Raw genomic sequence first — 25687 nt, 5'->3', positions numbered from 1 at the left:
CAAGGCTTACGCGGAATGGTGGGACCTCGTCCGGCTGAAAGGCGGGAAAGAAGCAACCAGCCCAAAACATTTTGGAAATAAACATTCAAGAGGAACAAGACCAGTGAGGGGAGAAAGATAAGGAACAAATGACAGGAGCTCCGATGCCAAGAAATGAAGGATTTTGGCACGGACAAAATCTTCGTTTTCCTCTGCCAAGTTTTTGGTTTTGGAGGATGAAGTGAGAAGGTAGTGTTTTGTTGGTGCAGTGTCCAGCTCTTTGAGCAGAGAAGACATCCAGAGTCAACCCTTTTTAAACCCCCTCAGTACATCCCAGGTTGATCGCCTCTGGTACCCTGTGGTGTCCTGTGTATCAATGATTGCCAACATCCTGAGGATTAACACAGAGGTACATTTAATGAAATCTGCACAGTAGTTTGATCACCATTTAGAAAAAAACCTCTCTAATATGTACATCTTTGCACATTGACTATTTCCCACGCACGGCAAACAATAAATAACAGCTTGGGGTAGTTCCCAATTGAAATACTATCACAATGACAGCTTTGAGTAATAAATTGTGGTCTTCATTGCTCCTGAGGCTCCTGTGGTCACTCAGGACTAATCAGGAGGACCATTCACATTATAACACCATTAATTGTATCAATCTATGCAGCCAGTTCCAATTCTCTCATAATTCAAACCAGCCATTTCTATAAAGGCTTCCCACAACGTTCAACCTTCAGGCATTTGAATGGAGGAGAGGCTGTTTGGCCCATCATACTTTTTGATAGCCCTGTCCAAAAGTTCCTACATATTGCTTCTAACCTGAAGTTCCCTCATAAATCTGCAGTTTTTTCCTCAGGTGTATCTTTCTAAAGTTGCGTTTTGACTCTCCCTTTACTGTTCTTTCTTAGTTCATTCTGTATCGCCACAGCTCACCGCAAAAGAAAGAAGATAGTCCTCTTCCCATCTCACCCCTTGCGTTTATGCCACGGTTCACTTCTAATCTGTGTCCTTTGGGGCCAGCGTACAATGCAAGGGGCTTCCTGAAACAGGCCTAATTGCAAGGAGTTGTTGGGTCAAATCTTGAGGGGGGTTGCAAACGGATGGTGTTTCACTGTTTTTGGATGCTGGAACACCAGGAGGGCATGCTGCCTCTCAAGTCCGTCCTATCCTATTTTTAGTACCTCTACTTACTTTTCTGCCTTTTCTCCAAATCCTTTGCTGCCCTCATCCAGGAAAACAAAACTCTTTAACGTTTCAAATTAGTGTCCACATACATCGGGAGAACATGTCCTAGGTTTCCCCCTAGCTTCCTGAACAGGCTGGCGCCACTTTTAAGATTATACTCCTTTCCTTTTTGGTTCCCTCACATGGCCACTTTCCCCAGCCTCATCAAATTAATGCCCTTAGACCCAGCGAGTTAACTTGAGTCACCACTGCAGTGATCTCCAGGTACAATGGAAGGCATCTGTCCAGTTGTCTTCCATGGGACAGATGGTTACTCCACTGACCATCTTGATCCCACCAGAAGATCCAAATCAGCTTCTGAACTTTTACGGACTCTTAACACATTGTCCACAACCATCAGACTCGAGGTTTGGAGCTCCAAAACACACATGGCAAGGGATGGAGTTAAATTCAATAGACACAGTCATAGTTATGGAGCTAATTAGTCATAAAGCAGAGAGGCAGGGTTTTGGACCATCGAGTCTATGCCAATCACCAAGCATCCACAGGCATGGCAGTGTAGTGGTTAGCGTAACGCTTTACAGTGCCAGCAACCTGGGTTCAAATCCGGCCACTGTCTGTAAGGAGTTTGTACGTTCTCCCCGTATCTGTGTGGGTTTCCTCCGGGTGCTCCGGTTTCCTCCCACATTCCAAAGACGTACGGGTTAGGAAGTTGTGGGCATGCTATGTTGGCGCCGGAAGCGTGGCGACACTTGCGAGCTGCCCCCAGAACACTCTACGCAAAAGATGTATTTCACTGTGTGTTTCGATGTGCATGTGACTAATAAAGAAATCTTATCTTGTTTTATTCATCCCATTTTATGCTCCCTACATTCCCATCAATTAACCCCTAGATTTTACCGCTCACCAACAGTCTGGGGGACAATTTACAGCGGCCAATTAAGCTCCCAACCCGCACGTCGTTGGGATGTGGGAGGAAACCGGAGCACCCGGGGGAAACCCACACGGTCACAGGGAGAGCGTGCAAACTCCACACAGACCGCACCCGAGGTCAGGATCGAACGTGGGTCACTGGAGCTGTGAGGCAGCAGCTGTACTATGTGAGCCAAGTATCGAGAGAAGTTGTCCTTTAACAACTTCTCTACCTGTTCGGTCTTCATTTATCTGAACCCGTCATTTAATTTTATGGTCTATCTATTCAATGGATGACAGTAATACAAGTATAATCTTTGATAACACAAGAAATAGGAGTGGGAGTAATTCAACCAGCCCTTCAAGTTTGCTTTATAAATAAGAACATGTGCAATCTTCTATTTACTCACTGGAACCCCATATCCCTTGATTCATCGTCAAAAAACCTTTCTAGAGTGATCAAGAGATATAGCATGGGAAAGAGGCCCTTCAGTCCATTGTCATTTTATCAACCACCCACTTTTTTTTTTACCCTAATCCTACCCTAACTCATTTTCTTCTCCTCCCAGTCCCAATAACTCCTCCCAGATACTGCCACCAGAGGACAACTTACAGCCACCAATTAACCTACTGACCCGCACGTCAGTACTCGGGAGGAGACCCACGCGGTCACAGGGAGACCGTGCAAACCCCGGGTGGAGTGAGGATGGAACCCAGGTCTCTGGAGCCGCGAGGAAGCGGCTCTGCCAGCTGCGCCACTGTGCCGCCCTGGATCATAGTCTTGGATAAGCCCATCAACTGAATAGCCATAACTCTATGGGGGGAGCTTCACAACCTTTTGAGTGAAGACAGTTCTCTTCATCTCAGTCCTAAATGGCTGCGCACTTGTCTTGCAACCCCTAACTACCTCTCAGCATGTGCTCAGCTAAACCCTTATGCACAAACAGTTCACTTTGAACTTGAGCTACTATTTTTAACATAGAACATAGAACAGTACAGCATAGAACTATAAACCTCGCCGAAGACTGTCTAACCCCTTCCTCCCACATATCCCTCTATTTGAAATTCCTCCATATGCTTATCTAGTAATTTTTATACATTAATTCCAAGTAGAATTGTCGTTTGGCTCCATAGACTGATAACAATTTGGATCACATATAAAAACCAGCACAGCTAATACATCTAGAGTAAGTAGGGTCACCAGACACATATCACATACACATTACTTAAAGAAATTTGTCTAATCAGTAATAGCTCACGTTTATTTTTTAAAGGGATCTGATACCACTTTGAATAACCACTGTAATACTCAGTTATTTGTGTTACAAACTTTAAGATATAAAAAATAGCTTTACAGAGTATAACTTGAACAGCAGGCCTGAGGGGACAAGAGAAAGATGGGAGCAATGAGAGGCCACAGTCACCAGCACATCATGCAATAAGCAGGATTCTTCCTGACTCAACCAATTTCCAATAAAATTCCCACAGGGAAGATTCTGGATGAAATCAATGGAGTTGGAGAAGGCTCAGAAATGGACTTTTCAAGGCTTCATATTTTTAATTCTTTCCAACAGCACACTTCCCAGTTTCAGTGAGATTCTCCAGAGCGAAACTTTGGACAAGTGAGAAGGTTCAGATGAAACGTCGTCGACCTGAAGCATTAACTGCTTATATCTCCGCAGATGCTGGCTGACACGCTGAGTAATTCCAGCATTTTCTAGGTTTCCAGCATCTTTTTTTGCTTTTGCTTTACAATATTAGCAGGGTAACCATCTAAATTAAAAGCTAGGTAAAAGGGAATTTTGTGCAGAGTCACTAACCAGAGTCATTACTAATGCTGGGTTGTGTGACTGGCATTCACTGATAGCCTGACCTACAAGCTTTACTCTCCTTTTTTATCAGATAAACATCAGTTCTGTGCTCTGAAAATATTTTCGTTGTGTGTCACATTTTCAAAAAGAAAAGTCAAGACCCAAGGTTGAACCATCTGACCTCCAAACAGCCACTTCCCTAGAAAACAAAGGTACCACCCATTGCTGATAAGTACATATCGATATCAATCACACACCCTTCTCGTTGTAAACTGACGTGCGTTTTATTCTCAGGATTGATGTCCATTCCCTCTTATCTCTGAACAGCAGTCACAGAAACACTGGGACCAACCAGAGGAACTGGGGAAATTTTAACCTAACCTATTAGTAGGGAGATAAATGAAAGAACATGTTATGGTCATCTTGACTTCTACCCAAATGTCTTAATCTCTCTACACTCATGACTGTGGCTAGGCACAGCTCAAATGCCATCTATAAATTTGCCAAAGACACCACTGTTGTTGGCAGAATCTCAGATGGCGACGAGGAGGCGTACAGGAGTGAGATAGATCGGCTGGTTGAGAGGTGTCGCAACAACAACCTCGCACTCAATGTCAGCAAAACCAAAGAGTTGATCGTGGACTTCAGGAAGTCAGGAGAACACACACCAGTTCTCATTGACGGGTCAGCGGTGGAAAGGGTGAGCAACTTCAAGTTCCTGGGTGTCAAGACCTCAGAGGATCTATCCTGGGCCCAACATATTGATGCAATCACATAGAAGGCACGCCAGTGGCTCTACTTCATTTGGAGCTTGAGGAGATTCGGTATGTCATCAAAGACTCTTACAAATTTCTATAGGTGTATGATGGAGAGTATTCTGACTGGTTGCATCACCGCCTGGTATGGAGGCTCCAGTGCACAGGATCGCAAGAGGCTGCAGAGGGTTGTAGACTCAGCCAGCTCCATCACGGGCACAACCTTCCCCACCATCGAGGACATCTTCAAGAGGCGGTGCCTCAAGAAGGCGGCATCTATCATTAAGGACCCTCACCACCTGGGACATCCCCTCTTCTCATTACTACCATCGGGGAGGAGGTACAGGAGCCTGAAGTCACACACTCAACGATTCAGGAACAGCTTCTTCCCCTCTGCCATCAGACTCCTGAACGGTCCATGAACCCATGAACACTACCTCGTTATTCCTTTTTCTTGCATTATTTATTTTGTAATTTATAGTAATTTTATGTCTTTGCACTGTACTGCTGCCACAAAACAACAAGTTTCATGTCATATAAGTCAGTGATAATAAACCTGATTCTGATTCTGATAAAAATCCAGTGTAGTACCCAGCTACAGTAGTTTCCCAGTGGGCAAGTTCTGCTATAATTAATTTCATATTCTTCTGTTTATCTCCAAAGCTGCTCTTCATGTAGGGAAAGTGAGCCACTGTCCTTATAACAAAACACACATCTCATCAGATAAAGGAGAAAATAGATACTGAGCAATCCACACGAGTGAGCATCCAATCATTTCCAGACAGCAAGACCTTTCACCTGTTAACTAAAGCCAGTTTGTCCTGCATCAGTCACCAGATATTTAGATCTCTGGCAGAATTAGGCACATTATGTAAACAGTTTACAAAATCAAAATTTGTTTCTTTGTTCTGTCCAAACAGTTTTGTTGGTACAACGCAAACCTAAACACCCAGTTCTGACTGTACAACAGTTGGCAGCATCATACAGTACGCAGGAACCTTGAGGTGGTGGCTAGGGGCTTGCTAACTAATGGTGACCTTCTCCAGAACTCGTTGCATTTATGCACGCCTGCTCCATTGGGATAATCTGGTTTTGAGTCAGAAAGTCGTGGAGTCAAGCCCCCAGTCCAGAGGTAAGGGACATCCTGGGTAGTGAAAGAGAATCTATTCTTTTTCCATGCTTCCCCCTGGGTTAGCGTGATGCTATTACAGCGCCAGCAACCCAGGTTCAATTCCGGCCACTGTCTGTAAGGAGTTTGTACGTTCTCCCCGTGTCTGCGTGGGTTTCCTCCGGGTGCTCTGGTTTCCTCCCACATCCCAAAGACGTACGGGTTAGGAAGTTGTGGGCATGCTATGTTGGTGCCGGAAGCATGGCAACACTTGCGGGCTGCCCCCAGAACATTCTAGGCAAAGGATGCATTTCACTGTGTGTTTTGATGTACATGTGACAAATAAAGAAATCATATCTTATGTAAATGCTGTCCAGTTCATTGATTGAGAGCCCCATTTCCAAGAAGTGAAATCCTCTTTCTGGGCCATGGATTTATCATTCTGACATAACTTGGATAAGGAGCTGGTCTCCAATACATTCTGGAATAGATCCGACACAATGAAACTGGCATGACGGACATTCCAATTGGCCTGTGCCAGAGAGTCACTGAACTGTATCAGTAAATGGGACACAGACTTTGCATTGCTGTGGAGCTAATTCCCAACTGAGTTTGCGCCCCTGAACTTGGCTACTGCACCCTAACTCACGTATCTCCTCTTGAGCTCGCTGGCTTACAATGGTGACAGCAAGACTGAAGACTCTTGTCTTCATGCCTCTCCATTGCTCTGCCCCTCTCCAGACCTACACACTCTCAGGAATATCTGGGTACCTCACTTATCCTACCATCGATGGCCATGCCTTCAGCTGGCTGTGCCCTAACCTCTGGAGTTCCCTCCGTTAGGAGTTTGAGGAGATGTCACCAAACATTCTTGCAAGTTTCTATAGCTGTACAGTGGAGAGCATTCTGACTGGTTGCATCACTGCCTGGTACGGAGGCTCCAATGCACAGGATCACAAGAGGCTGCAGTGGGCTGTAGACTCAGCCAGCTCCATCACGGGCACAATCCTCCCCACCATCAAGCACACCTACAAGAGGCAGTGCCTCAAGGCAGCATCCATCATTAAGGACCCTCACCACCCGGGACATGCCCTCTTCTCAGTACCACCGTCCAAATCCAATCAGTTAAGAACAGGTTCTTCCCTTCCGCCAATAGATCTCTGAACAGTCCATGAACCCATGAACACTACCTTGTTGTTCGTTTTTTTGCATTTTTTAAAATTTTGTAACTTATAGTAATTTTTAGTCTTTGCACTATACTGCTGCCGCAAAACAACAACTCCATTGGGTTTGTAGACTCCATATGCGCTTCCCACTGCCTCAGGAAAGCAGCCAACATAATCAACCCCTCCCATACTGGTCACTCTCTCTTCTCCCCCTCAATCCATCAGGAGGAAGATACAAAAGCTTGAAAGCACACACCACCAGGCTCAAGGACAGCTTCTATCCTGCTGTTATAAGACTTTTGAATGGACCTCTTATAAACTAAAGATGAATTCTTGATCTCCCAATCTATTTGTCTACCTGCACTGCACTTTCTCTGTAACTGTAACACTATATTCTGCATTGCTTGCCTTTTTACTATCTTAATGTACTTATGTATGGAATGATCTGCCTGGATGACATGCAAACAAAGCTTTTCACTGCACATGTGACAAGAATAAACAAATTACCAGTTACAGATTGGAATCTGGAACGCACTGCCTGAGGGGGTGGTGGAGACAGAGACCCTCACAGCATTTAAGATGTATCTGGATGAGCACCTGAATCACCAAGGCAGAGAAGGCTACAGACCAAGTGCCGGTAAATGGAATTAGTATGGATGGTCGGCATGGAAATGGTGGGCCAAAGGGCCTGTTTCTATGTTGTATGACTCTGTGATGAAGATAATCATCAGTGTTAGATGGATTGTAAGGAGAGACAGAGAGAAAAAAAAATGAGAAGAGAAAAGATGAGGAGATTTAAGGAAGGAATTCTAAAATTTTGGAACCTGGATGTGAATGGAGGGAAGGAAGGTTGTGGGCAGGGCAGGGGTTGGAGGAACATGGTACTTATTTAAAAAACACTAATGTCATATGTCGGAGCTAGACATGAAGGTGGCAGATAAGATGGCAGTGGTCTGAAGCGTCGACTGATCATTTCCTTCCATAGATGCTGCCTGACCTGCTGAAATCCTCCAGCATTTTGGATTTCTGGAGCATTGCATCCACCTACAGGAAAGATATCAGTAAGCTTGAAAGAGTGCAGAGAAAATTTATACGGATGTTGCTGGGACTTGAGGATTAGAGAAAGGTTGAATAGGTTAGGACCATTTCCTGGAGTGCAGGAGAATGAGAGTAGAGGCATATAAAATTATGAGGAGTGATAGACAGGGTGAATGCATGCAGGCTTTTTCCCCCAAGATTGGGTGAGACTAGAACTGGAGGGCATAGGTTTAGGGTGAAATACTTAAGGGGAATCTTGAGGGGAAACTTCTTCACTCAGAGGGTGGTGCGAGTGTGGAACGAGCTGCCAGCGGAAGTAGTAGATGGGGTTTCAATTGTAACATTTAAGAGCGGTTTGGATAGGTACATGGATGGGAGGGGTTAGGAGGGATATGGTCTGAGTGCAGGTAGATGGGACTAGTCAGGAGGTCGGCATGGACTGGATGGGCTGAAGGGCTTGTTTCTGTGCTCTATGACTCTGTGGAGGGAAGTATTCCTTGGTTGGATAGGACCAGTCCTACATCAAACATCATGGGACTGATGACCTCATGGCTTTTTGTCTAACTTTTCTGATTGCAATATCCCAATGGTGTTGTGGAGGGACATTTTCAGTTTGTGAGGACTTCGGGACCTGTGCTACTTTCAAGGCAGCCAACGACGGCTCATTGCATGATTTGGATTGTAATCAATACCCTCTGCTACTACGATTAAAAATCTGTCCCGAAGACTCAAAATTTGTGTATTTTTCCGTAAGAGGAACAAGTATTTTCACATCACCCGAGCTGACGTGAGCAATTTATGGGATGCATTGCATCCTGTTTGCAAGCATGTATGTTCCTGTTATTGTCAGTGACTGGTTGGAGAAGGATGAGGAACACAGCACATTGTTGCGTGTGACTTAGGGCTTGGCAAGTGGGGAGCACACTTGCGCCTAAGTCATAGGGTCACGGGTTCAGGTCCCACTCCTGAGATTTGAGGACAAGCTTTATGCAACGTTCAAGATGTGTTATTTTGTCTGGAGTCATTGTTTTCTGGGTGAGAGATTAGATTGGCACAAAAAGAGATAACCAGGGGAATTTTCCCTGGTACTTGGGTCAATATTTATACCTCACCAATATAATGTGAGTATTTTGTTTGCTACAACTCAGAAATAAACTATTGGGTCCATGCTAGCTCCCATCAACCTGGGACATTCTCCCTTCTCTCCTCTTCCATCGGGTAGAAGATACAGGAGCCTAAGGGAACGTACCACCAGACTTAAGGACAGCTTCTACCCCACTGTGATAAGACTATTGAACGGTTCCCTTATACAATGAGATGGACTCTGACTTCACGATCTACCTTGTTGTGACCTTGCACCTTATTGCACTGCACTTTCTCTGTAGCTGTCACACTTTGCTCTGTACTGTTATTGTCTTTACTTGTACTATATTAATGCACTAACTCAATGTAACTGCACAGCGTAATGAATTGACCTGTACGATCTGTATGCAACACAAGTTTTTCACTGTACCTCGGTACGTGACAATAATAAACCAATACCAATACCAATACCAATCTCTAACCCCCTTCCTTGTTTTGCCTGTACCCCTGCAACATGTTCTCTCTCACCTGCCCATCAGTCCTCTGTTTCTCACCTCCACACAAGGGGTGATCTGCAGCGACCAATTAATCCACCAGTGTGTTTTCGGGATGTGGGAGGAAACTAGAGCACCCTGGCAGTCACAAGAATGAAATGCAGAATCATCCGCGGTCAGGATTGAACCCAGGTCGCTGGAACTGTGAGACAGCAGCACTAACCGCTGTACCCACCATGCCTTGGTCATTATCACATTGTGGGAGCTCCCTGTGCAAAAACTGGCTGCTGTGTTTCGCACACTGCGGCAGTCACGTAAAAAAATTCACTGGCTATGAGATGTTCTGGGATGTCCTGAAACGACCAAAGTTACTGCTTCCTTGCAAAGAAAGCCTGATTCTTTTTAGTGAGCAGGAGAATTCTTTCTTCCTCATCAGTAAAAACTCACTGTTAAATATTAACCACAATTTCAATATATTCGATTCTTTAATTGTAAAAAAAATAGCCCAGGGCAGGTTGTGGGCACGATAAATAGACACATCAGGAGTGAGGTGGAGGAGACAAAACGCTTGGTCAACGAGGAGGGTATTCAGAAGGGAGGGGAGGGTGAAGGCACATTAAAGGGGGGGGGTTAGGGAGGGAACTCCAGAGCCTTGGCCACTGATGGTCATCAGTGATGGACGGAAGGTGTGTGGAGGTGAGGCCAATGTTGATTGGTGCTGTGATATACACAATGCCAGAGTTAATTATTCACCACTTTCTCTGCTCAGTGAAGCCAGGTGATAGAATTTGACCAATTCTCAGTAACAGTAATAACTTATACCACACCTAAAGTGTAGAAAATTTTTTGAGGTAATGCACAAAGACATAAGCAAACAAAGTTTGTCATGTAGAAGAGGTGGGGTCAGGAGACAAAGGGAATTTTGAGCTTAAGGCACTGCCTCAATGGAAATTATTAAACATTCCCCTACAAGTTACCTCGAAACTGCACTGATGGAGGCAACAGAGGTTAACACAACTTGTATTATGTTACTATTCTCCATTCACTGCATCTTCAAGGTGAATTTTCTTTGAACGGGATGGTTCACTGTAATTCCTATCACCGATTCTGTTTGCTGTAGTTCACATGCACTTGACGGAAGTAGACTGTTTGCCGTTAGCTCTATGTCATCTTCAACTCATTTGGCTGATGCAGGGAGTCAATCATCATTTCCCATTTTAAGTCCCTTAAACTCTGGTAGTATTACAGCACAAAGGCCACCACACACAAAGCCTTGAAGGGAGCTTTGGGTCCAGACTTTATCTCAAAATTTCCAAACAAAAAAAATAATTGTCTAAATCTTTTTTTATATATATCAAGGTATCATTCAGAAAAGCAGGACAAAATATTGCCAAGCTCATTGCACAGAACAGTAAAGCAGTAGGACAGTCTATGAGTCCAAGCCATATTCACATTCCACACAAGGCTTCTCCAAGTTTACCCATCAGCATTTCTCTCTGTCTCAGCAAACCTCTCTCAGCTGTTTGCCTCAAACATTCCCTGTGATAGCAAGTTCCACATTCTCGAAATTCCAGGTCATGGAGTCTCTCCTGACTATCCTTTACTGATTAGCTTTCTGCTCCCCTGTATGTAGGCAATAACTCCTCGCCTTGTAATTCAAAGGCTTCTCTCCTTGCCCAATGTCTTAGTAGTCAAACATCCAAAAAAAAACATGGCCATAACTTCTCAAGCAATGTTCTCCCATCTCTGAGCAATAAGAACCAAACTCCTATATACCAATGATATCATTGAGGAGCCCTTCTCTTGAAGGTCTCAACAAGCAGCACACCTGAAAACCGATGGGTCTGCCATTCCACTAATGCAGAAATAAAATCATTGCAAATTCAAGCATTAGCACAAGATGACAATTCAATGCGAGGGCCCGCTTTGAAGGAGGCACCGACCCATTTCTGAAGCACTGCAAACAAGAATCTCAGACTGTATGTGCTAATGCAACACAGTCCAATTTTGCTCTTCGCTTGGCTTTGGAAAATCCTTTCCAAGCACCAGGAAAACACCATGCACCATTTCTGTTGACTGGGGATCGTTTTGCCAATGCAGAGAGATTCAAATCCCACAATGTTACTCATGAGAGAAAGTCAATAGATTTTTTTTGCAACGACAAAGATTGACGACACCATTTCTGGTCGAACCAGAGTCACTTCACAACAGCCAACACTGCTGCATTCACGTCACATGTAATAACACACCCCAACAACAACAGTCAACTGTACAAAGTAGCGGATTTGCCCCGCATTTTCTTGTTTTACACAGCTTTCACTGTAGAACCCCTTAGAGAGCTAAGGGATCTAAATATCTTCCTGGACAGTAACAAGCACTGTTACAAGCCCCCATGGATGGAGTAGAGGAAGGCTTGTGTCTTTAATGTGCATCTAACACACTCAGGATTTGAATATATTGGGTTAAGTATGAGGACACATATCTTGGATTGCATTCCATTTCTGAATTAGTTGCAATCGTCTCCTAAGCCAGCCAAACTGTTAGGTTTCAGACCTCCAGATCTTAATTAAGATGATGTCAGTGCAGGCAGAAATGGATCCTTTAAGGGGAATAACCTATTCCTCGATCATGGTGTGAACTTGCGGAGCCTCTCCCCATTCAGGAGGGCTTTTCAGGGTAACTTTTACCCATCAGTCTGTAGCTTGCAACCCCGCTGACAAGTTGATGCCCAGATATAGGAATCAAAGTACAAGGGGTGAAATACCTTAGCTTCACCACGAGAAATCAAAGTATTTGTACAAATCTCTCTCTCTCTCTCTCTCTCTCTCTCTCCACAGTCATCCACTGCTTCTAAACAGTGAGGCTGCATTGAAATTTTTGCCCCTTTTGCAAAAAAATTCAAGAGGCAGAATTTAACCTCTTGACTTGCAGATGTATTTTGACCAGCAGTTATTGGATAACGAGGGAGGTTTGAGGGAAGATGACAACGTGTGCTCAGGCAATGTAAAATGCATCCACTTGTTTGCAAACTGGGCAACATTTCTGCCGCAAAAGCTCACAACAAACCCCACCAAAGCATGAGGGGTAGTACACCAGCTGCAAGGTTGCCCGGACACTTCTCTGTATCTGCTTCTGTAGAAGGCCACATGTCATCACGAAGGGGGCCATAAGTCAACATATAAAGGGCCATGTGTCATCACATAAGGCCGGGTGACATCAGAAGGGCCCCACGTGTCATCGCGAAGGGTCACATGGCAACGGGTAAGGTCATGTGACAGCATAAAGGGCCTCATGTCACCTTTAAGGGCCACCCGTCACCAGATAAGGCCCTGTGACATCATTGAGGGGTGCGTCACCATGAAGCACTACATCGTCGTATAGGGCCAGGTCTCGCCGTCTAGAACGCCGGCCTTCGATGGAGGTTCAAAGCCCTTGTTTTGGAGGGCACGTCACGGGGCGGGATGTAAGCGGAAAGTCTCGGCCCCCTCAGCGGCCGACGCCAACGGGAAAGTGGCTGCGGCAACTCCTTGTCGACCCGCTTCAAGGGGGGGGGGGGGGGGGGGCTGGGGGGGTAGGGAAGGGTGTCTGAGACAGGCAGCGAGCAAACAGCAGGCATACACAGCGGGCAACGGTTCTTCGGTCTCAGTGGGCAGGAGCGCCTCAAGTCCTGCGGCATCAAACACCGTTAACGTGGGTCGTTCAGGATAGGCACAAAAGGGATTCCCTTCCCCCCCCCCCCCCCACCTGCCTACAAGGGAACGACATCTAGTTATTTTTTTTCAGAAGTATCTGGTGGTGGGGGTTAACGGTGGGGGTGGAGTGGGTGGGAGGTGGGGTGGAGGAAGGGGTGGGGCGACTTTGGGACTCTTTTTACCCAAAGACAGCAGGGCAGCCCACGACCTGCCTTGGCCCCAGGAGAGCTGACATAAACAAGACTAAAGGACGGCCTGGGTTCCATGTGACCCCACCCCCAGCGATGGGGGGAGGGGCGCATTTTCTGATGGTAGAGATGGGGGTGTATCGGAGGAGGAGGTAGCCCGGTTGGTTCATGTGGCTAGGTTTTCGGCGTTGACGCTGGACATCCGGATTTGGGAGCTGCTCTTGCTGAGGACGGAGAGCTGGGTTCCACCGTTGACCCCACTGCTGGCCAGTGAAGGATGACGATGCTTGAAGTCAACAGCAAAATACCGGTTTACCTTCCAACTCCTCCATTTCCTCTTGATCTCGGACTGCACCTTTGGGAAGAAACTTAGAAATGTCATTTGAATGTACTCAGCTGTATTGGAACTGAAGGGAATCACTCACATAACAAGCACAGAGACAAGAAAAAAACGATTTCACTTTGCTCTTTTCAGGGAGAGAGAGAAAAAAAATCAAAGCAACTTACCTCTCCGTTGAGGAAACAATATAGAACTGCCACAACAAACCCCTGTAAGGAATAAACAAGCCACATACAGAATTAGTGTGGGGATTAAAAAGCACATTAATATTAAACCGGGATGCCGGCCTGCCTTCGAGCTCCAGTCAGTGAAAAGTGTTGGCGTTTGCTTGCCGGTTTGTTTTTCCTCTAGTTTTATCTACAACTCCTTGTGAGGTGGGAAGGGATAGGGAAGCAGAGTGGCAAAGTGTTTCAGTTACTGGACTGCCAGAGTTCTGGGATTGTTGACATGAGTTCAAGTCCAGACACGGCAGGAAATATAAGCTCAGTGAAATGGATTTTTTTTTGTTGTGGTTAGAACCCCATCTGGCTCTCCAGTATCCTTAAGGGAAGGAAATCTGCCATCATTCCCTGGCCTTTATGTGACTCCAGACCCATCCCATGTGGTTGACTTTGAACTTGCCTTCAGAAATCCATTAGGGGGCCACTTGGCATGGAGAATAAAGACTATAGGGGCAGGCACCGTAGCGGTTCGCGTTTATGCTATTACAGTGCCGGCGACTCGGGTTCAATTCCCGCCGCTGTCTGTAAAGAGTTTGTACGTTTTCCCCGTGACTGCGTGGGTTTCCTCCGGGTGCTCCGGTTTCCTCCCACATTCCAAAGATGTATGGGTTAGGAAGTTGTGGGCATGCTATGTTGGCGCCGGAAGCGTGGCGACACTTGCGGGCTGCCCCCAGAACACTCTACGCAAAAGATGCATTTCACTGTGTGTTTCCATGTACATGTGACTAATAAAGATATCTTATAACCTTACTAGAGGATGTAAATGGGTAAAGCCTCCACAGTCTGTCCCCCAACTCTCCCACTGTGCACTTTGGGGAAGGGTGGGACTGGCCCCTTAAGTGGGGGGGAGGGTTCTAGTATTTACACAATGGTTGTGACATCAGGAACATTGCAGGAAGTCTCAGCGCGAGTTCTCATTTCTGGCAAGTCTATTCCTTCAGTAAGCGCCATCCCCAATGTACAAAGGGATCTTGGGGTCCAAGTCTATAGCTCCCTGAAAGTGGCCGCACAAGTTGATAGGGCAGTAAGGAAGGCGTATGGTATGCTTGCCTTTATTAGTCGAGGCATTGAGCTAAAGAGTCAGGAAGTTATGTTGCAGCTTTATAAAACTCTGGTTAGGCCGCATCTGGAGTATTGCATTCAATTCTGGTCGCCCCATTACAGGAAGGATGTGGAGGCTTTGGAGAGGGTGCAGAAGAGGTTTACCAAGATGCTACCTGGATTAGAGGGCATGTGCTATAAGGAGAAATTGGACAAACTTGGGTTGTATTCTCTGGAGCGGCGGGGGCTGAGGGGAGACCTGATAGGTTATGAGAGGCATAGAGAAGGTAGACAGCAGGTATCTTTTTCCCAGGGTTGAAATATCAAATACTGGAGGGCATGTATTTAAGCTGAGAGGGGGAAAGTTCAGAGGAGATGTGCGGGGCAAGTTTTTTACACAGAGAGCGGCGGGTGCCTGGAATGGGCTGCCAGGGGTGGTGGTGGAGGCAGATGCGATAGAGACGTTTAAGAGGCTCTTAAATAGGCTCATGAATATGCAGAGTGGAGCGATATGGATCATGTGCAGGCAGAAGGGATTTGGTGTCATTAACTTAGTTCGTTCAGCACACCATTGTGGGCCGGAGGGCCTTTTCCTGTGCTGTACTGTTCCATGTTCTAATGCCCTGTTTTCTTTTCAAATATGGACATCAATGCCAAAATGAAGAGCGGAATAGTGGCGCAGCTGGTAGATCCGCTGCCTCACAGCACCAGAGACCCGGGTTTGATCCCGACCTCCAGCGCCGGCTGTGTGGAGTTTGGACGTTCTCCCTGTGACTGTGTGGGTTTCCCCCGGGTGCCCCCGGTCTCTTTCCACGTCCCAAAGACGCGCGGTTAACGGGTAAGTCAATCAGCCGCTGTGAATGGTCCCCAGCACGTGGGTGAGTGTTGGAAATTGACAGGAGCTGATGAGAGTGTGGGGAGAACGAAAGAATGTAGGATTAATGTAAAGGGGTGGCATGGACTTGACGGGCCAAAGGGCCTGTTTCCACACTGTGCGGCTTGATGATTTACAGCCCACCCCCAACTACCTTTGATGTGGTAGCTCATGTGAGTTAAACCTGTGGGTTTGGAGTCATAGGTAGGCCAAACCAGGTCAGGGAATCAAGTTTATTTGTTGAAGGGATATTGGAAAACTGGGTATTTTTTTGCCACAACCTAATTTCATTGTCAACGTGAGCAAGACTGGCTTTTTATTCCAGATTTGCTTATTTAATTACTCTAATTGATATTCACCCCCAGCTGCTACGGTGAGATTCGAACCCGCGACACTGGATTATTTCCCCAGGCCTCCAGTGACAATGTTCCTGCCTTGTGTATTTGAGAGACTGTGCTCAGGCAGGCTGTTCATACTTATGCAGGATTGGTTATTGCCTTTTCTTCAATGAAACTGCCTTTATTTTCTCCCTCCCTAACCCAATCCTCCCCCTCCCACACTGACAGCCTCCATTCCCTGGGGTCCCTTGTACGGACACATTTGGGGTCCAGGGTCTTTCTCTGCCAGGGGGTCAAGTTATTGTGGTGGAGGCAGATTCCAACCTTTCAGTCTCGGGAGCTTCCAACCCTGAAGTCTCTCAACTATGGGTAGAACATTGAACACAGGACAGTACAGCACAAGGTCAGGCCCTTCGGTCCACGATGGTGTGCCAAACTAATTAAACTAAGGTAGATGGAGCTATTAATTAAGCTAATGACACCCGATTAGACACAGGTAAAGGGAACTGCACTTGGAGTACTATCTGCAGTTCTGGTCGCTCCATTACAGGAAGGATGTGGAGGCTTTGGAGAGGGTGCAGAAGAGGTTCACCAGGATGCTGCCTGGATTATAGGGTATGAGCTTTAAGGAGAGGTTGGGCAAACTTGGGTTATTTTCTCTGGAGCGTCGGAGGCTGAGGGGAGACCTGATAGAAGTTTATAAAATTATGAGAGGTATAGATAGTGTAGACAGTTAGGGTCTTTTTCCCAGGGTAGAAAGGTCAAGTACTAGAGGATGTGCATTTAAGGTGAGAGGGGGAAAGGAGATGTGCGGGGCAAGTGTTTTACACAGAGAGCGGTGGGTGCCTGGAACGGGCTGCCAGGGGTGGTGGTGGAAACAGAAACGAAAGTGGTGTTTAAGAGGCTGATAGATAGACACATGAATGTGCAGGGAACAGAGGGATGTGGATCACGTGCAGGCAGAAGGGATTTAGTTTAATTTGGCATCGTGTTTGGCACAGACATGGTGGGCCGAAGGGCCTGTTGCTGTGCTGTACTGTTCTATGTTCTCTGTTCCTCCTATTGGCTAGCTCCCAACTGATCTGATTGGTTAGACCTTCTACTGGCTAGCTCCCGACTGATCTGGTTGGTTAGACCTTCTATTGGCTAGCTCCCAACTGATCTGGTTGGTTAGACCTTCTATTGGCTAGCTCCCAACTGATCTGATTGGTTAGACCTTCTATTGGCTAGCTCCCGACTGACCTGATTGGTTAGACCTTCTATTGGCTAGCTCCCGACTGATCTGATTGGTTAGACCTTCTACTGGCTAGCTCCCGACTGATCTGGTTGGTTAGACCTTCTATTGGCTAGCTCCCGACTGATCTGGTTGGTTAGACCTTCTATTGGCTAACTCCCGACTGATCTGATTGGTTAGACCTTCTATTGGCTAGCTCCCGAATGATCTGGTTGGTTAGACCTTCTATTGGCTAACTCCCGACTGATCTGATTGGTTAGACCTTCTATTGGCTAGCTCCCGACTGATCTGATTGGTTAGACCTCCTATTGGCTAGCTCCCGACTGATCTGATTGGTAGACCTTCTATTGGCTAGCTTGAGGCTGCACAGGCAAGTTGGGCAAAGATTGGCCTTAGTGATGAGGGTTTCTGAGGAGACCTCATCTTGCCAGGGAAGTTCGTGATCCCTGATGTTCCATCCTTTCTATCAAGAGGTAACCTCAACCTTGGCACAAAATGAGGTGAGCACAGACAATCAAAAGCTTGGTGAAAGAGCTAGGTCCTTGACGAGTTTCTTTGAGGACAAGAGAAGCAGTAAGTGTCGGGAAGGAATTCCAGAACTTTTTTCCAGGAGTGGGAAGAGCTGGAGGACTGCAGAGATCCCAGAGCATTGGTAGTGCGGAGGAGGTTGCAGAGATAGGGAGGGGTGAGGTCACGGAGGGAGATGGACCAGGATGCAAGCACATTGCTGATTGGCCAACGGGACCTGTACGATACCTTCCCTTGTCCTGCAGCAGACTTACAGTGCTCTGACCAAGTTACCTGGAAGGATCCCAATCCCAGCTCAATCACCAGCCGATCCAGGGTATTAACATCTTCGGGGTAAAAGGCAAACACCGTGTAGTGAATCCCAAACAGTGGAATGAGGAGGAGTGTTGATCGGGACAGTCTCCTGTGTGAAGTGGTTGGAAAAGGGGGTGAGGTGGGGGAAGGAAGAGAAACAACATCAATTAACATTGGCGGCTTCACGACTGATGAGCCGAATTCAAAATGATTTCATCAACATTTACAACACCAGCCGGAAGAAAGTAATATTTCAATCCCTGTCATGTTTTTAGCTCAGATTCCTGTAGTAATCATTTCCAACCGAAGGTTGCATTGGTACAGCATCAATTTTTGCTGCAATTGGAGAAAGGCAAGTGTGCCAAGGTCACAAGAGAGCCCTTCTTGAATTTTGTCTCACAAATGGCGGTGGTGAAGGGATCAACTTATGACGCATTCAAGTGCACTGACTGACATTAAGTGGGAAAGTGAGGACTAAGCAAGGAAGTTGCAAAGAGATGCAGAGACAGAATGAGCAGCAGGTAGGGAACAACGTAGGCGAGCGAACGCTGTTTACTCTGATGGGAGCATTCAGAGGAACAGAGTGGTGAATTGGTAAGTTGGTTTATTATTGTCACCTGTACCGAGATACAGTGAAAAACTTTGTTTTGCATGCCATCCATACAGATCATCTCATCACATCAGTGCATCGAAGTAGTACAAAGGAAAACAACAACATAATGCAGAATAAAGTGTTACAGATACAGAGAAGTGCATTTTATCAATGCACCATAGAAAGCATCCTATCTGGATGCATCACAGCTTGGTACAGCAACTGCTCTGCCCAGGACCACAAGAAACTGCAGAGAGTTGTGGACACAGCCCAGCATGTCACGGAAACCAGCCTCCCCTCCTTGGACTCTGTCTTTACCTCTCGCTGCCTTGGTGAAGCAGCCAGCATAATCAAAGACCCCACCCACCCGGGACATTCTCTCTTCTCTCCTCTTCCATCGGGTAGAAGATACAGGAGCCTGAGGGCACATACCACCAGGCTTAAGGACAGCTTCTATCCCACAGTGATAAGACTATTGAATGGTTCCGTTATACAATGAGATGGACTCTTGACCTCACAATCTACCTTGTTTGACCTTGCACCTTATTGTCTACCTGCAATGCACTTCCCTGTAGCTGTGACACTTTACTCTGTATTCTGTTTTTGTTTTTACCCTGTACTACCTCAATGCTCCGTATAATGAATTGACCTGTGTGATCGGTATGCAAGACAAGTTTTTCACTGTACCTCGGTACAAGTGACAATAATAAACCAATACCAATACCAGTACAGGCAGACAATAAGATGCAAGGGCTGTGATGAGGTAGATTGTGAGGTCAAGAGTCCACCTTATTGTTCAAGAGTTTGATAACAGCGGGATAGAAGCCATCCTTGAGCCTGGTGGTACGTGCTCTCAAGTTTTTGTATCTCCTGCCCAATGGGAGGGTGGAGAAGAGAGAATGACCAGGGTGTGAGGGGTTTCTGATAATGCTGGTTGCTTTACTGAGGCAGCGAGAAGTGTAGACAGAGCCACAGTTCCCTATGGAACTCCCAGCATTTCCTTCCATAGCTGTCAGGAAGCTCGGGGTGTCCGTGTGGGTGTGAATGCCGAAGCCCTGACTTCATCAGAGCTGACCAGACCGTGACTTCCTGAGTGTTCTCCAACACCGGACTCCTCGTGGATCTGAGTAGGGTGGAGTGCCAACTCTCTGCAGTTAGACAAGGGAATGCTGGCCCATGGAACCCACACCTCCTTCCACCCGGTACAGGTTCAGCAACCACACTCGTTTCAGTGGAGAGCTGGTTCAGCCTTGGAGGGTAAGTTGGCCAGCAGTCAAATATTTCCGTGGCTGGGTCTAGATCAGGCCTTGGTACAGGGCAGGCACGGTAGTGTAGCGGTTAGTGTAACGTTATTACAGTGCCAGCAACCCGGGTTCAATTCCCGCCGCTGTCTGTAAGGAGTTTGTACGTTCTCCCCGTGTCTGTGTGGGTTTCCTCCGGATGCTCCGGTTTCCTCCCAAAGACGTATGGGTTAGGAAGTTGTGGGCATGCTGTGCTGGCGCCGGAAGCGTGGCGACACTTGCGGTCTGCCCCCCAGAACACTCTACGCAAAAGACGCATTTCACTGTGTGTTTCGATGTACGTGTGACTAATAAAGGTATCTTACATCTTACATTGTTATACACACAGCGGGAAGAGTTTGGGCAGCCCAGGGTCTTACTTCCCAGGCTGGGGTTGGTTCTGTGGTTGTGGTTGATGATTGATGATTGAACGCTGGAACTATCGGGGTGAGGCGTTGCACCTTCTAGCCACAGGAAGGAGGTTCCTGGCCAATATTTTGTAAGTTGAAACAACGGCGAAGTGTTAGTGTCCAAAGAGAATTGAGTTCCTTGTGCAGGAATGACAGGAAATTATCAGACCGTTGCAGTAAGCAATTAGGAAGGCAAATAAGACCATAAAATAGGAGCAGAATTAGGCCATTCAGCCCATCGAGTCTGCTCCGCTATTTAATCATGGCTGAAATTATTTTCTCAACCCCATTGTCCCGCCTTCTCCCCATAACACTTAACCCCCCCCTTACCCATCATGAACTTATCAATCTCTGCCTTAAACACACCCAATGACTTGGCCTCCACTGCCCTCTGTGGCAACGAATTCCACAGATTCACCGCCCTCTGGCTGAAGAAATTCCTCCTCATCTCTGTTCTAAAGGGACATCCCTTTATTCTGAGGCTGTGCCCTCTGATCCTGGACTCTCCCACTGATGGAAACATCCCCTCCACGTCTACTCTACCCAGGCCTCTCGGTACCTGGTAGGCCAGTAAATGCCTTTATGTGCGGGAGAGATGGAGTACACTCAAAGCTGGATGGGGCTTTTGTGAGACCACCACTGATTCAGACAGGTTTGGTCTCTTTAAACCAGGAACTTGCTTTGGAGGCCATGCGAAAACGGTTTACTAGACTGGCTGAGAAGTTGAGAGGGTCGTCATTTGTACAAAGATCGAGGGGAATGGGGTGATGTCCTCTGGATTTAGAATGAGAGGTGGTTTCATTGTAACAGCTCTTGAGGAGGTGAGTGGATCAATAAGAAGGCCTTGGCTGGAGAGAGGGCCCCAGGGGACATGATCTTAAGGTAAGGGTTATCAGGGGATTGTCAGGGGGACTGTCTTCACAGAGCTCTCCTGGGGTAAAGGCTTCTAAAATCCTTTGAGCAAAAGAAGCTTTGAAAGCTTTTACCCGCAGAGGTAAAGGAGCAAAATAAGGCAGGCATGGTGGTGTAGCGGTTAGCGTAACGCTTTTACAGCACCAGCGACCTGGGTTCGATTCCCACCGCTGTCTGTAAGGAGTTTGTACGTTCTCCCTGTGTCTATGTGGGTGCTCCGGATTCCTCCCACATTCCAAAGACGTACGGGTTAGGAAGCTGTGGGCGTGCTATGTTGGCACTGGAAGCGTGGCGACACTTGCGGGGCTGCCCCCAGAACACTCGATGCAAAAGGTGCATTTGACTGTGTGTTTTGACGTACATGTAACTAATAAAGATATCTTATCTTATAAGTAAAATTCCTTCTCATCTCTGCCCTTAACGTACAACGCCTCATCCTGAAGCAATGACCTCTCATCTTAAGCTCTCATTTAGATGAGCCAGTCCCTCATCATCCACCTTGTCTAGTTCATTAAGGTTCTGATATGTCACAATGAGATCACCTTGACGTAAACTCCAAAGGGTGGAAGCCCACTCTGGCCGACCTTTCCCCATCCATCGACTCTTCATCTCTGGAATCGATCTTCTTTGAACTGCCTCCAAAATAAATATATCCGTGCTTCAATAAATAGATGAAACCTGCAGGTAGAACTTTGGGTACAGTCCCAGCAATGCTCTGTAAATTGTAAAAAGACTCCCTCACTCTTATGGGGACACAAGAGACTGCAGATGCTGGAATCTGGAGCAACACACAAAGTGCTGGAGGAACTCAGCGGGTCAGGCAGCATCTGTGGAGGGAAATGGTCTGGTCCTGATGAAGGGTCTCGACCTGAAAACGTCAACTGTCCATTTCCCTCCATAGATGCCGTCTGACCCTCTGAGTTCCTCCAGCACTTTGTGTGTTGTTCCTTATCCTTATAATCTATTCCCTTTGAATAATGCCTTTGTTTCCTGAATATGTGAGAAGTTGCTGTTAAATGTGATGAATTACTATAGAATAAAAACATAACTCAGCGCACAGAAAGCCATTCACTTCATCACATTTGTGCTGGGATTTTCAAAGGGTTAATCCCACTCAAAGGTTCTACCCCACACTCCTGCACATATTCTATCTAGCGTTAACACAATTATCTTTTGGAAACTACAAACATTTACTTCTCATTCCACCAGGCAAGTCCTATCCGCCTTGTGTAGTCACCAAAGACCCTTGCAAATTTCTACAGATGTACGGTGGAGAGCATTCTGACTGGTTGCATCACCACCTGGTATGGAGGCTCCAACGTGCAGGATCGCAAGAGGCTGCAGAGGGTTGTAGACTCAGCCAGCTCCATCATTAGCACAACCCTCCCCACCATCGAGGATGTCTTCAAGAGGCGGTGCTTCAAGAAGGCGGTATCCATCATTAAGAACCCTCACCACCCAGGACATGCCCTCTTCTCGTTACTACCATCAGGGAAGACGTACAGGAGCCCGAAGATCCACACTCAATGATTCAGGAACAGCTTCTTCCCCTCCGCCATCAGATTTCTGAAAAGTCCATGAACCCATGAACACTACCTCGTTATTCCCCTTTTGCACTATTTACTTATTTTTGTAAGATGGTAATTTTTATGTCTTTCTGCCTTGCACTGTACTGCTGCAGCAAAACAACAAATTTCACAACGTATGTCAGTGATAATAAATCTGATTCTGATTCTGAAGTGTTTTTTCCTGCTCCTTTGGCCAATAACCTTGGGTCTGGTTCCTTTTTACTGACCACCTGGCCTTGGAAACAGTTTAGAGTCGTAGTTATCAGCATGGACACAGATGCTGCCTGACCCGCTGAGTTCCTCCAGCATCTTGTGTGTTGCTTCAGATTCCAGTATCTGTAGTCTCTCTTGTGTCTCTATCTTGTACTCAATGCCCCATCCAGTGAAAGCAAGTGTGCCATCCGCCTTCTTCACCACTGGTTTGAGAAGCCTTGCTACTTACAGCGTTAAACAAATTGCAAGGTAATTGCAAGGTTTACCATCTCTGCCAGCCCTCACCCCAGCTACCTCAACCCTCTCACTCCATTGAACAGGCATGCAACACCTCAAGTCTTCTGGCGCATTCTGGTATCCGAAGCCTATCACGAGAAATGTCTGCCACTCTGGCACCCAGAATGCAATGCACTTGGACGGGGGTGGATTGGCTGGGTTAAGGACTGGCAGCCATTCTCAGACCGTACCTCTGCTTTATTTGGATCTCCTTCAGTAACCATACGGCATTTACCACAGCTTTGGATACGTTCTGTTCTGTGAAAAACACAGAATCAGAGTTCTGCTTGACAAGCCCAGAACAATACCAGCAGTACCACTCCATGCATCACGGCTCGGTACGGCAACTGCTCTGCCCCTGACTGCAAGAAACTGCAGAGAGTTGTGGACACAGCTCAGCACAGCACGGAAACCAGCCTCCCCTCCATGGACTCTGTCTACACTTCCCGCTGCCTCGGTAAAGCAGCCAACATAATCAAAGACCCCACCCACCCCAGACTTCCTCTCTTCTCCCTACTTCCATCGGGCAGAAGATACAAAAGCCTGAAAGCACGTACCACCAGGCTCAAGGACAGCTTCTATCCAGCTGTTATAAGACTAATGAACGGATCTCTTGTATAATAAAGATGAACTCTTGACTTCACAATCTACTTTGTTTTGACCTTGCACCTTATTGTCTGCCTGCACTGCACTTTCTCTGTAACTGTAACACTGTATTCTGCATTGTGTTTTCTTTTCCCTTGTACAACCTCAATGTACTTATGTTTGGAATAATCTGTCTGGATGGCATGCAAAGCAGTTTTTCACTGTACTTCGGTACATGTGACAATAATAAACCAATTTACCAATTACCATTTTTAGTCCAAATCAGTCCAACATCTGATAAGGAGATTCACATTAATTTCAGCTGATGTTAATTTATGTTTGTCAGGTTTGTAATGCATTGTGCTGCTGCTGCAAGAAGCTAATTTTCATGGCAGTTATACTCTGTGTATGTTTGCCAACAACGATAAACTTGAATTTGAACTTGGGGAGATATAACACTGCAGATGCTGGAATGTAGGAGCAAAAAGAGAGCTTCTCCAGCAAATCTTTGTTTGCCTTTCTTCTGATAAGCTTGTTACTGTTAACACATCCGCAGAAAGCATTTGGATTTCTCTTTATATTTGATTGCAATTGATTCTCACGCCCTGCACATCAGCTCTGCTACTTTTTCTGGCAATAGTGTACATCTCCTATCTGTATCCGTTCCTATCCCTGATTTCCTTTGATAGTCAAGCTTGAGCTCTCTTTTCCAACTTTATGTGCCAGACAGGAATGAATTATTGTTGTGATTCATGGATACATTCTTTAAATATTAAATATTATTCATTGCCTGTCCATTGTCATCTTCCTCACATTTATCGTCTTTCCCCCTCCTCTGTCTCCTTCCTCTCCATTCCAATTTAAATCTACCCCAAAAGCATTTGCAAACACCCCACCGAGCACACTGGTCCCAGTACTGCCCAAGTGTAATCTGTGCAATGTCCTTCCTGCCCCAGAACCAGCCCCAACGGTCCAGGACTCTGAATGGGAACCACTCATGGACACACATGTGGAGCTATTATTGACATAGGGAGCTCTTGTTAAACTGGGCGTGGGGGGTAATGTAACACATGACAAACTGTGGTTAGATGGAAAACTGCATTACACATGGGCAGCCAATGGTACATGTGGCTTGTTAGTGATAAAAGTGTACAGCAACTGTTGGACACGGACAGCTTCTATAAACATTGGCAGTGAATGATACAAGAGGGCATAGGTACACAGGGGGAGATACTGTTACGCAGGGAGTTACTGTTACACGGGGAGTTACTGTTATACAGGGAGAGTTACTGTTACACGGGGAGATACTGTAACACAGTGGGAGTTACTGTTACACAGGGAGTTACTGTTATACAGGGAGTTACTGTTACACAGGGAGAGTTTCTGTTACACAGGGAGAGTTACTGTTACACAGGGAGTTACTGTTACACAGGGAGAGTTTCTGTTACACAGGGAGTTACTGTTACACAGGGAGAGTTACTGTTACACAGGGAGTTACTGTTACACAGGGGGTTACTCAGGGAGAGTTACTGTTATACAGGGAGTTACTGTTACACAGGGA

The 25687-nt window shown here is 46.4% G+C and overlaps 1 protein-coding gene across 3 annotated transcripts in view; it reads right to left on the bottom strand.

Annotated features, from left to right (window-relative positions):
- Window positions 1-376: 376 nt before the first annotated feature.
- The window catches only part of LOC127570154 (pituitary adenylate cyclase-activating polypeptide type I receptor-like), a 229968-nt gene continuing 204657 nt past the window's right edge, over window positions 377-25687 (bottom strand). For 2 of the 3 annotated variants that reach the window (XM_052015398.1, XM_052015400.1), the window contains 3 exons: window positions 18270-18399; window positions 13928-13969; window positions 377-13775 (listed from right to left, as the gene is read on the bottom strand). In XM_052015398.1, the coding sequence (XP_051871358.1) occupies window positions 13587-13775; window positions 13928-13969; window positions 18270-18399 (361 nt within the window). In that variant the 3' untranslated portion in view covers window positions 377-13586. Of the gene's footprint in view, window positions 13789-13927; window positions 13970-18269; window positions 18400-25687 lie in introns of all 3 variants that reach the window. The other variant, XM_052015401.1, reaches the window with a different exon arrangement.

This window comes from Pristis pectinata, chromosome 5 (assembly GCF_009764475.1).
Source record: "Pristis pectinata isolate sPriPec2 chromosome 5, sPriPec2.1.pri, whole genome shotgun sequence".
In the NCBI taxonomy this organism is placed as follows: Eukaryota; Metazoa; Chordata; class Chondrichthyes; order Rhinopristiformes; family Pristidae; genus Pristis; species Pristis pectinata.
This window is presented reverse-complemented; position numbering and strand designations above follow the sequence as displayed.